Genomic DNA, 11,665 nt, shown 5'->3' with positions numbered 1-11,665 from the left:
TATAGATCTCTCCTGAGAGACACAGCCAGAATACAGCAAATACATAGGCTAATGCCATCATTAAACCACTGAACTGAGAACGGGACCCCTGTTGAAGGAATCAGAGAAAGGACTGGAAGAGCTTGAAGGGGCTCGAGACCCCATCTGAACAACAATGCCAACCAACCAGAGCTTCCAGGGACTAAGCCACTACCTAAAGACTATACATGGACTGACCCTGGACTCTGACCTCATAGGTAGCAATGAATAGCCTGGTAAGATCACCAGTGGAAGGGGAAGCCCTGGGTCCTGCTAAGACTGAACCCCCAGTGAACGTGATTGTTGGGAGGAGGGCGGTAATTGGGGGAGGATGGGGAAGGGAACACCAATATAAAAGGGGAGAGGGAGGGGCTAGGGGGATGTTGGCCCGGAAACCGGGAAAGGGAATAACATTCAAAATGTAAATAAGAAATACTCAAGTTAATAAAAAAAATAAAAAATAAATGTACATAAAATAATACAAAATACATAAAATAAAGTTTTTTAAAAAAAGACAAAAAAAAAAAAAGAGTACGGGGTTGGGGGTGCGGTATGTGCACACATGTGCAACGCCTACAGTGGTCCGAAGAGGGTATCAGACATCGCTGATGATGAGAACAGGCAATCATGGGTTACCTTGCACAATAGCCACTGGGCCACCTCTCCAGTGCGTGCTGTTTTGTAATTAACTAGTCTCTCCCTAGAGCATTGGTTCTCAACCTCCCTACTGCTGCTGCCACCCCTAGTTCCTCATGTTGTGGCGACTCCCAACCACAAGATTATTCCATTGCTACTGCCTAACTGTAATTTTGATACCATTATGAATCGTGATATAAGTATCTGACGTGCGGGATGTCTGGTATGTGACCCCTGTGGGGGTTGTGAACCCCTGTTGAGTTGAGAAACACTGTTTTAGGGGCTTGGTGTGAAGTGTGAAATCAACAGTGTGAAGTCACCTACTTGGTAAAGTTCCAAGCCAATGAGAGACCTTGTTTCCAAAAATAAAATAAAATAAAATAAAATAAAATAAAATAAAATAAAGACATTTGAGGTTGCCCTCTGACCTCCACGTGCAAACGTCCACATGAACATTCACAGACACACAGAAGAATCACTGTAGCCCAAGCTGGTCTCACACTCACCAACCTCCTACCTCAGCCTCCCAGGGCTGGTGTCACAGGTGTGTGCCCCATACCCACTGGCTCTGTGCTGGCCAAACTGAACCAGCACCCAGGATTGAGTCAAATAGGCATGGGTACCTGGGAGAGGCTCAGTTCAGCTGCAGTCTGGCCAAACAAGCATGTGGTCTTCTCACTGGGACCTTCTGCCTCTAACAGAACGGCTGGCACCCATGGGACCCTGCTATGCAGAGTGTTGGCTGGAGGATGCTGTCAGGCAGACACCTAACCAGGAGGTGCATGAAAATGCAGGCTGTCAAAGGCTGAACACTAGCTACCAAGTGCAGAGGCACCCAGCATGCTGAGTTGGGCCTGCTGGCTTTCAGTGGCTGCCAGTGGCACCCAGGATCCTGGTGACCTGATCCTGACCCTCTTCTAAGGAGAGGAAGGAAATGGAGTGGAAGAGTTGCTACTTCTGACTGTCCCCCCATGCTCCCAGACCCAAAGACCTGAAGAATACGTAAGGAGGCTGCCCATTCCCAGGAAAATACATACCCTGTCCTTGGATACAGCAAGACCTGTCAGATCTCCTGCTGCCCCTGGGAGACTGGCCAGGCACCTATCTAGCACGGACCATGAAGGGTCTCCGTGTTCTAAGGTGGACCTAGGGTAAGCGTCCACCACACACAGAGGAAGACCACAGTGTCTATAAGGCTCTCTCTTGTCCTATATACAAGACACCCAGGCCAGGTCTCCGTCCTAAGACTGGCAGGTCCAGCACAACGCACTGAGAAGTAGGACAAGAGAGCCATCTATCAAACCAGGAGGGCTTGAAAATCAACACGCACAACAGAGATACTTGGTACAAAGTTTATAACACACCTTTCCCATGAAACAGTAGCTTGAAGTGTTTTGAAACAGATGGGGATGGCAGATCCAGGACTTCCAATGCCTGGCTACACATTTGGTCCATATGGACAAAGTGGGGACAGGATACGACATCAATCCTGAGGGAGGGGCTTGGAGGCCTCAGGCAGTAATCTTATGCAGGCTTGAGAAAAAGATTCAGACCAAAAGCTACACGTGACCTTCCAGGCAACCCAGACTCCTAGGCAGCCCAAGGGTTGGCAGCCATCTTCACACTTGTGATCCTTGCCCAAGGCCAAGGCCAAGGCCAACCGCCCCACTCAGGCAAACAAGGTATTCACTCCCTGAGGGCCATCAAGGAGGGTGCTGACTTCATGAACAGTCTCGGACCAACCATTCCTGGGGCCATGCTGGGATGGCATTCCTCGAAAACCCATTGGTGATGGGACATGGCGCCCTCAGAGCAGGACCGCATCTTTGGAGGCCATGGAGTCAAGGAACAATGAGGACGGGCCCTGCCCACACTCAGAGCCAGACAGGCACCAAGACCCTGGTCCACAGTCACCAGCCAGGACCCTAGGGCAGCTCCAAAGCCAGCAGTGCCTGATCAGGGACAAGGGGCCAACACGTGACTGGCCCACAGGTGGCTTCCCAGCTTCCGAAGCATAGCAGTTAGGGTCGGTCACCGAGGGTCAACGTCAGTGACAGACTGGGCTTACGCTCCGACTCTTCATTCTCCTGGCAAGACTGGGGTGGCCGAGATTTGAAGAAATCTGAAACGTAGCAGACCTGGGGAAGGGGAAGGCAGTGAGTAGTAGGGCTGAAGGAAGGAGAACATCTGGGAGCCTCCAGGGAGAAGCTGAGAAGGGTTGTAATGTGGATGGATGGGGCCAGCAGTAAGGGGAGAGCAGGACTCACCGTGAGGCAAGCCACCAAGGCTCCCTGCAGGAGGCCAACAAGGACATCACTCCAGTGGTGCTTGTTGTCAGACACTCGGGTATAGCCCACATAGATGGCAAAGGCCACCAAGAAGAACTGAACGGTGGGCCTTAGCAGCCGTGCCCACTTCCAGCAGAGCCGGGCCTGCACGTAGAGCTGTTGGGACATCAGCCTACCGTCAGCCGGGCCTGTGGGTGTCCACAGCCTGCCCAGCCCAGGGCAAAAGTCACAAGCCCACCTACCCTCAGTGCCACCTCTACATACCCCATTGTGCAGTAGGAAAGACCAAGGCCCAGGAAAGGGGTGGCCCCGTAAGGTTCCCTGGGAAGACGACGGACACTCACCGCCAGGAACAACATGCAGTACATGCCAAAGGAGGAGTGGCCAGAGTAGAAGGACAGCCTGCGAGAGAGGACAGCCAGTCAGGGAGAGGCAGAGCCACGAGCTCCGTGGGCAGCTGGCAGCCACAGAGGGGTGCAACTCGAAACTAAGGGAAGTGGGACCAGAAAGGTGGCACCTACATCCTATTGTTCACAACTACCTAAAACTCCAACTCCAGGAAATCTGATGCCTTTGGCCTCTGAGGGTGCCTGTAGTAATAGTCATGCTCTCTCTCTCTCTCTCTTTCTTTCTCTCTCTCTCTCTCTCTCTCTCTCTCTCTCTCTCTCTCTGTGTGTGTGTGTGTGTGTCTGTCTGTCTGTCTGTCTGTCTGTCTCTCTCTCTCTGTGTCTCCCTCTCTGTGTGTGTCTGTCTGTCTGTCTCTCTCTCTCTCTGTGTGTCTCTGTCTCTCCCCCCCTCTCTCTCTGTGTCTCTGACTGCCTCTGTGTGTGTGTGTGTTTCTGTCTCTCTCTCTCCCCCTCTCTCTCTATCTCTATCTCTATGTCTCTCTCTCTCTCTGTGTGCGTGTGTGTGCATGTCTGTCTCTGTGTGTGTGTGTTTGTCTGTATGTGTCTGTCTCTCTCTCCCTCTCTCTCTGTGTCTCTGTGTGTGTGTCTGTCTGCCTCTCTCTCTCTCTCTCTCTCTCTCTCTCTCTCTCTCCCTGTGTGTGTGTGTGTGTATGTGGGTCTCTGTCTCTCTCTCTCCCTCTCTCTCTATGTGTCTCTCTCTCTGTCTCTCTCCCTCCCCCTCCTCTCACACACACACAGCCACATAATCACACACACATCACACATGCACATGTGCACACGCACATGTGCACACACAGTGTACACGCACACAACACACTCATACACACGTAAAAGTAATAAAAATTAATCATCCAAAGATGATTTAGTTATTTTTATTTTAGTGCACGGGTGTTTTGCTTACACCTCTGCCTGTGCACCACATGCACGTGATGCCTGCAGAAGCCAGAAGAAGGCATCAGATCCCCTCGAACTGAAGTTACACATGGCTGTGTGTGGGCTACCTTTTGGGTTCTGAGAATCTAGCACAGATCTCCTGGAAGAGCACACAGTGGTATTAACCACTGAGCCATCTCTCTAGCTCCACAAAACACAATTTTAACCTTCGAGGGACTGAAGAGATGGTGCAACTGTTAAGAGCACTGGATGCTCTTCCAGAGGGCCTCAGTTCAATGTCCAACAACCACATGGTGTCTCATAACCGTCTGTAACTCCAACTCCCAATCCTGGCCTCCTTTGTTACCAGCCATGCATGTGGTGTGCAGAAATATGCAGGCAAAGCAGCAATACACATAAAATAAAAATAAAATTGTAAAACAAAATCTAACCCAAGGGAAGGCTTGCACACAGGACCCTCCCTCGGGAGGTCCTGGAGCAACCATCTCCCCTCCTCGCTCTCGATTCACCAACTCCAACCCCTTGCCTACCCTGGAGCAACCATGGCCAACAGGACCACACTGCCAGGCTCCCCGTTCTGTAGTCACAGCCACTGTTGTGACAGTTGGTGGTCTGTGCTGCTGACCATCACCTACCTCATCTTACAAAGATACCAGTCACGGCTCAGAGGAACCAGTTGTCCCGCTGGATCACCGCCACCCCAGAGCAACTCCCCAATCTTGACAGACAAAATAAGGCTAAGGCAGAGTCCCCAGCCCCACCCCAGCACCCAGAAAACAAAAGCGAAATGTATGTCCAATCCTGCTGACTGCTATGCTGTCAACAAAACCTCATTACAGCATGGCCACCCACAGTTCCCTCATGGGAGCTACTGAATAGACAGTGTTCACAGTGTCCGTTCTCCCTTGACTCGGTGTTAGAGAGATTTGCCTGGCAGGTTCGAGTCAAAGTTGTGGGCTTGGTCTTCACTACAGCCTCAGACAGACACAGACAAAAGTCGCCGTTTTGCAGCAGCAACAACCAAAACTATCCAAGGCCCGCAGAGTAAATGGTTAGCACACGCACAGCATTGCTAAGAGATAGAAGCTGTCTGGGGGCGGGGGGTGGACACGGTCAGCCAGTAACGTGCCCACCGTGCAAGCCTAAGGCCTGAGTTCCACCCCTAATCACCATGTGAGAAGAGGTCGTGCCTTCCTTAACCCAGGGCTGCAGCTTGTTGGCCAGTCTAACAGAGCCGTTCAGCTCAAGGTTTAGAGAGAGACCTTGCCTCAAAATATAATGGGACGAGGGGCTGGAGAGCGGACTTCAGAGTTGAGAGTGCTTAGTGCCCTTGCAGGGGAGGAGGGTTCAGTTATCCACTCGGCAGCTGACAACAGCTTGTAACCCCCATGGACTCTGGCAGGAATCTGATGTATGTATTACATACATTCAGGAAAACACACATACACTATAGTCATATCTATACATATACACAGGCACAGGCACAGGCACAGGCACAGGCACAGGCACAGGCACAGGCACAGCACAGGCACATACATATGAGAGCAATTAGGGAAGACACCACTGAGCGACCACTGAAAACGCACAAACATAAAGCACTCAGTCCACGAGAAGACACAAGCACCAAGGCTTAGGACACTGCAACCAGACCCTTGAAACATTTAGAATGAGAGCACCCATGAAGAATGAAGAAAGGGACAGAAGCCAAGAAGACCTTCTAGGCTGGCAGGGTGGCACGGACCTGTCACCCCCAGCCCTCAGGGAACTGAGGCAGGAGTTTGAGGTCATTCTGGGCTATGTGGCAAAACGCTGTCTCAAAAGTGCGTTACGGATATGAAAGTGCCAATAGTATTCAAAGAGAAAAGGTCCCAGAAGTCCTGATGGCCGACCGGAGACAACAGATAGAGCGGCGCTCAGCAGCGACTACACAGTGAGACGAGGATGCACAGCACAGGGCCAAGCCAAGAATGAACAGTGGGGACCCAGGAGAGCAGGACGCCAGGAAGAGAAACAACGCTAACTGCAAAGCAGCTCACCAACACCTGGAGGGCCTTAAAGAAGCAGGAGCTCACGGCCACAGCAGATCCCTCATCGAGTGCCTCGAGGCACAGGAGGAGGTCACCCCGCCCCTCGGGACTGGCCACTGCCTCCCAGACAAATGAGCCCTGAGACTGCCCACTTGCATACCTGCCCTGTCAAAGATGCAGAGGGAGAGCCATGGCAGTCTCTGTGGACAGATTTTCTCCACCCACCAGGCCCCGGGCTTCCTGTACGTCAGAGCCTTGCCTGGGCTGCAGCCAATACTCACCTGGCCTCGGTGACATTAGCAGGGCTGCCCCTGCACACCTCCACCTGCACGTAGCCAGAGCAGTTGACCCGGCTCCAGTCAGGGTCACACACAGCCAAGAAACTGGGTCGAAGACGGCCAATCATGTACTTGGCCAGGTCAGTCAGAGACTGGCTCACAGCGGCCCCGAACAGAAAGGTTCCCAGAACCTTGTAGATGGCAGCCACATAGTTGTTGAAGTCAGAGCGCGAATAGAGACGGTCTGTGTACACCAGGTAGGCCTCCCCCGATGAGACCTGCCAATGGAACAGCCATAGAGCACTAGGTAGACACGGCTCCCACTGCGCCCATCCTGCTGGGGAGGAGGGGGGAGGCTGGCCCATCCCCCCACCCGAGCCCTTTTCTGCCTTACAAGGACGACAGTAGCTGTGATGATGACCCCAGCCATGAGTCCATGGGTGATTGTGTCTGGACGGTATGGGTAGCGGATGGAGTCGTCTCCACAGTAGAACCCTCTCTTATATGGTGCATTCACCAGAGTCAGAATGATGAAAGGCAGAGAGGCTGTGGGAGGCCGAGGAAGGAAGATGGTTCTCTGCGATGCACATTCCTGACTCTCCTCCCCTCCCCTCCATTATCTTCACTTCTATCGTGGCCACTGTGCATGTCCCCACTGGAAACTACTCCCTTGATTGACTTCATTGAATGAGCCCAACTACTGAGCCGCTCTACCCAACTACAGCCTGGCCTCACTTCGGGCCTCCCTAGAGCTGACTCTTCACCAGCAACCAGGCCTTTGCCCACACACTTCAAGCACTGTGACTCCCCCACATCTCACTTCAGCACCCCTCCTGATGAGCCACCACGGGGTAACTGTTGCTCTTCATGGCTTCTGTCCCCTGTAGACCCATATGGTCACCCCCGTGACAGCTGGCTGGACTGCCCCATCTGTATAGGCACGGCAGGGGCCCTGCTGTGCTCAGGGTGGGGCACTGGGAACTGCTCACTGCCTGGGCAGCGAGACCATCCAGCAACACAACGTGAGACTGTAGTAGGGCTGTGAGGCAGTGTAGCTCACAGCCGAGACAAAGCCAGAGGGCCACCCCTTGAGTCTCTGCTTCTTTATTTACCTTCATTCCAAGTCCTGAGCCAATGCTAGCTACACACTGGACAAGATGGACCAGCCCCGGAGGCAGAAAGCTCAGACCAAAGACAGAGTCACAGACACTTGAAAATGAAGGACCTGGCACAGAAGCTGTGAAAAGGGCTCCAATCTGAAGCCTCCAACCAAGGGAGGTGGGAGGTGGGAGCCAGTCACAAGGACAGTAGGCAGCACCTTGTTCTGCAGGCACAGGAACACAGACACCCCAAAAGGGGCAAACCCCCAAAAGTGCCCTTTGTTCGTGAGCATCGGGGAAGCTGGGTGTGGAGGGCATGGTCCTGGAAGCTAGGAGAACACTGAGGGCAGCCTCAACATGCAGAGGGGAAACGGACTGCCCAGAATACAGTCCCTGTCACAGAACCCAGAGGGATCATGATCCAGGAAGGTGCTAAGGTCATGAAGTTGAGATGTGGGGCTAAGAAGTAAGGGGAGCAGGAGCAGTGTCCCCTGGGAGGAGACAGCTTCATAAGAGTGAGAGAAGTCGGGGGGCTGGGGATTTAGCTCAGTGGTAGAGCGCTTACCTAGGAAGCGCAAGGCCCTGGGTTCGGTCCCCAGCTCCGAAAAAAAGAACCAAAAAAAAAAAAAAAAAAAAAAAAGAGTGAGAGAAGTCGGGCTGGAGAGATGGCTCAGCGGTTAAGAGCACCCGACTGCTCTTCCAGAGGTCCTGAGTTCAATTCCCAGCAACCACATGGTGGCTCACAACCATCTGTAATGGGATCTGATGCCCTCTTCTGGTGTGTCTGAAGGCAGCTACAGTGTACTTACATATAATAAATGAATAAATCTTAAAAAAAAAAAAAAGAGTGAGAGAAGTCTTGAAGTCAGAGGAGAAGGGGAAAAAAATAAATAAATAAATAAATAAATAAATAAATAAATAAATAAATAAATAAATAAAAGAAAACCAGAGGAGAAGGGGAGAGTCAGGGGAGAGGGGGAGAGGGGGAGAGGGAGGGAGAGGGGTGCAGCAGGGGGACAGCAGGGGAGAACAGGCAGACGGTTAGAAGATCAGAGAGTATCAGAAAAGATGGGAGTGAGGGGAGAGAGGTCAGAGGAAACAGAGGAGCCGAGATCAGAGAAGGATGTGGGAGGTCAGAGGGAACACACATCTGCACAGGAGGAGGTGAAGTCCGGGGATCTGGTGATTGAGAGCAACACCGAAGACAACTGAAGTTAGTGGACCCTCAGTGGACATGCCAGGCCGACCACAGCCACAGGGACAGCTGTGCAAGGTCTGGACGGACCTAAAGCCCCAAGCATGGCTGGGTTACATGACAGCTGTGGGCCTGGCTCCCAACTGTGTTCCCTCTTCTTCCTCCACCTGCAATGGGTCTCTGTAAGAGACGTTGTCCCCACCAACAGGACAGGGCCTCCTTCATCCTGGCTGCAAGACTTCCCTCACCACCCAACGTCTGTACTGACTCCAGCGTTCAGCCGCTCAACAGGCAGCATTGGCCTCCTCCTGTTGCGGTGACTCCCCAGGTAGCTCCGCCCCCTGGGGATCCAGGACTTTGCAAGGAAAAATGTAAACTATTTCCAAGTCCTGTGGTGCCTGGCACACAGTTAAAGCAACAGAAATGGTTCAACAAACCCATACACTTAAAAAAGGGTGCCAGTGGCTGAGGGATGTCCCACGGGGCCAATGGGCACAGCTAAAAAGAGTATCCTTCCGGAATATGGAAGGTGAAAGGAGAGGGCGATGCAAAATGGGGGAGGATAGACGGCACCCCGTCACCGCCTTGGGTTAGAATCCAGTCACTGTCCCCTGGGCCCCAACAAACACTTGGCCTTTGTTCGAGCCTGAGGGGTTCGGGATGCTCCTCCCCGCGGCCTGAACCGGACTGGCAGGTTTGTCTGTGCGAGCCTCGCCGTCCCCGCCTCCCGAGGGCACAGTGCTGGACCTTGGCCACGGGTCACTGGCCTCCAGGGTCTTGGTGCCGCCCCGCCCGTGTGAGTCACATCGCTCCACGGCACTCGAGCGACTTCCTGCTGCCAGGACCCTCCACCCGGGAACAGCTACAGGTAGACAAGCAGCCCCGATCCCGCCAGGCGCCCAGGAGGGTTGGTGGGGTGCACAGGGAAATAGAGTGCATCGGTCACCATCGTCCGCATCTCAAACGCACACTGGCCAGAGGGACTGTGGGAGCGTGCACTTGGGAAAGAGTCCCCGCACCCGGGTCTGAGCCTCTTACCAACCAACACGCACAGCACGTCCAGCAGCACGAAGACCCACCTCCGCTGCATGTCACCCCCGCCCAGGGACGCCCGCGACCCCCGCTTGCCCCAACTGTCCCGGCAGCCCCAGGATCACATGGCCGTGGAGACTGCCCGACTCAGGGAAAGGGTTGGGCTTGACGAAAGGGCCCGGGCGAGGCGGAGGCGGGGTTGGGGGAGGGCGTGGCATGAAGAGAAAGTGCGGAGGCGGGAGGGCAGGAGAGGGCGGAGGCCCTGAGGGGTGTGTTAGCCACCTTGAACCGGGCGGGGAGGGGCAGGGGCTTTGGGACTGGGCGGGGGAGGTCTCAGGACAAACAGAAGTCCCCTAGTTGGGAGGGATCTCCAAGCTGGGATCCTGCAATCTGGGATCCTGGAATCTCAGGGCTCAGAAGTGTCACAAAGCTTAACTGGGGTCTCTTTGCTGGAAAGGAGTCTTCCGGCTGGGAGGGGCCCCCAAATCTCAAGGCTGTAAGCTAGAGGTCACCCAGGTGTCCCCAACCCGTGGGCGGGGTTCTGCAGTTATAATGCAGAGTTGCAGAGAGGGCAAGACGCCAGAGCCGCACTCCTGAGTTGATCCCAGCCTTTCCAGAGGAGGGCACCTGAGCTGGACACCGTGACACCCCGACACTTCTAAACCAATAAGTACCTTAGCATGGGGTGACCAAGCTCAGGCAGAACCCACCTTCCCTCTAAGATAGCATCGTGTAGTTCCTGGCAGGTTGGAAGGTTTCTCGACATTTCACAGTGGGAAGGTCAGGATCTTGCCTTAACACCGGCTGTGTGCACTCTAGGGAACGCCACAGAGATTCTGAGGTTGACCTGTGATGGGGCCCAGCCTACCCTGTTCAGGGGGTGTCCTGGGACCCTGGGCCAGGGACATTTGGAAGCCAAGAGCATGTAAACTCTGGAAAGAAAGGCCAGGATCCCAAAAGCCCACACTGGATCCTTCAGGTGTGACCTCCTGAAGGTTAAAAAGGCCACATGGTGAAGCCTCCACTCCAGAGATTACAGCTCCTTGATGCCTGACCAAGACCACACACAGCCACAGTCAGCCCTTCTTCTGCCACAAGGCTGATTTCAGTTCAGAATGTCTGAGACTTGGGGTTGGGGATTTAGCTCAGTGGTAGAGCGCTTGCCTAGCAAGCGCAAGGCCCTGGGTTCGGTCCCCAGCTCCAAAAGAAAAGAAAAGAAAAAAAAAAAAAAAAAAAAAAAAGAATGTCTGAGACTCGAGGGCAGGGAAGGTCCTTGCTGAAGGTCCAAAATGTTTCCTCTGACCTTCCCCTGCGAGAGGTCACCTGAGCAGAGCTAACCTGAGAGGTTCTGAGGGGAACCTTCCCCTGCGAGAGGTCACCTGAGCAGAGCTAACCTGAGAGGTTCTGAGGGGAACTCAAGTGCCTGCGCTTTGGTGCTGGGGGGAGCAATGCACGGTGACCTGTTCAGGGGTGAGGGGGAGCCCCTGCATTCTAGAAGTAGCCTATATCGTGGGCAGGCAGAACTAGCAACACACAGTAACCTGTGCTACAGAGGGCTAGGCAAGGACTGTGCAGAAACCTGGCTTCTCCCTCCCCCATGTCCACCCGACACAAGTGCAGCAGCTCTGACCCCTTAAAGACAAGGGCAGGCCGGGCTCTGGTGAGGGGACACTATCTGAAGGGACTCCAGCATTCGCTCTCATATCCACCCATAGCTCTACAGCACATGGACCCAGGGGTGCCAGGGTTACCCTGTGGGTGACATGTCCCCTAGCTCCTGACAGTTCATA

The 11,665-nt window shown here is 53.7% G+C and overlaps 1 protein-coding gene across 2 annotated transcripts; it reads right to left on the bottom strand.

The window, feature by feature from the left end:
- Positions 1-1,992: 1,992 nt before the first annotated feature.
- Plpp2 (phospholipid phosphatase 2) lies at positions 1,993-10,024 on the bottom strand. 2 transcript variants are annotated; one of them, XM_087555733.1, is made up of 6 exons: positions 9,923-10,024; positions 6,943-7,094; positions 6,552-6,826; positions 3,287-3,344; positions 2,922-3,098; positions 1,993-2,792 (listed from the first exon to the last, which is right to left on the bottom strand). In XM_087555733.1, the coding sequence occupies exons 2-6, from the start codon at positions 6,976-6,978 to the stop codon at positions 2,676-2,678; spliced, it is 663 nt and encodes a 220-aa protein (XP_087411859.1). In that variant the 5' UTR covers positions 6,979-7,094; positions 9,923-10,024; the 3' UTR covers positions 1,993-2,675.
- Positions 10,025-11,665: the final 1,641 nt, after the last annotated feature.

This window comes from Rattus norvegicus, chromosome 7 (assembly GCF_021556685.1).
Source record: "Rattus norvegicus strain SHRSP/BbbUtx chromosome 7, alternate assembly SHRSP_T2T, whole genome shotgun sequence".
Lineage (NCBI taxonomy): Eukaryota > Metazoa > Chordata > Mammalia > Rodentia > Muridae > Rattus > Rattus norvegicus.
The sequence above is the reverse complement of the archived record's forward strand: the minus strand, read 5'-3'. Positions and strand labels throughout refer to the sequence as shown.

What these genes read in the sequence shown, in the direction of transcription:
- Plpp2 (XM_087555733.1), bottom strand. Translation starts at nt 6,978, where the DNA reads ATGGCTGGGGTCATCATCACAGCTACTGTCGTCCTT. An exon ending in ACTGCATGTTGTTCCTGGCG is followed by an intron (nt 3,099 to 3,286) that starts GTGAGTGTCCGT and finishes ATGTCCCAACAG; the next exon opens with CTCTACGTGCAGGCCCGGCT. An exon ending in CCTTGGTGGCTTGCCTCACG is followed by an intron (nt 2,793 to 2,921) that starts GTGAGTCCTGCT and finishes CCCCTTCCCCAG; the next exon opens with GTCTGCTACGTTTCAGATTT.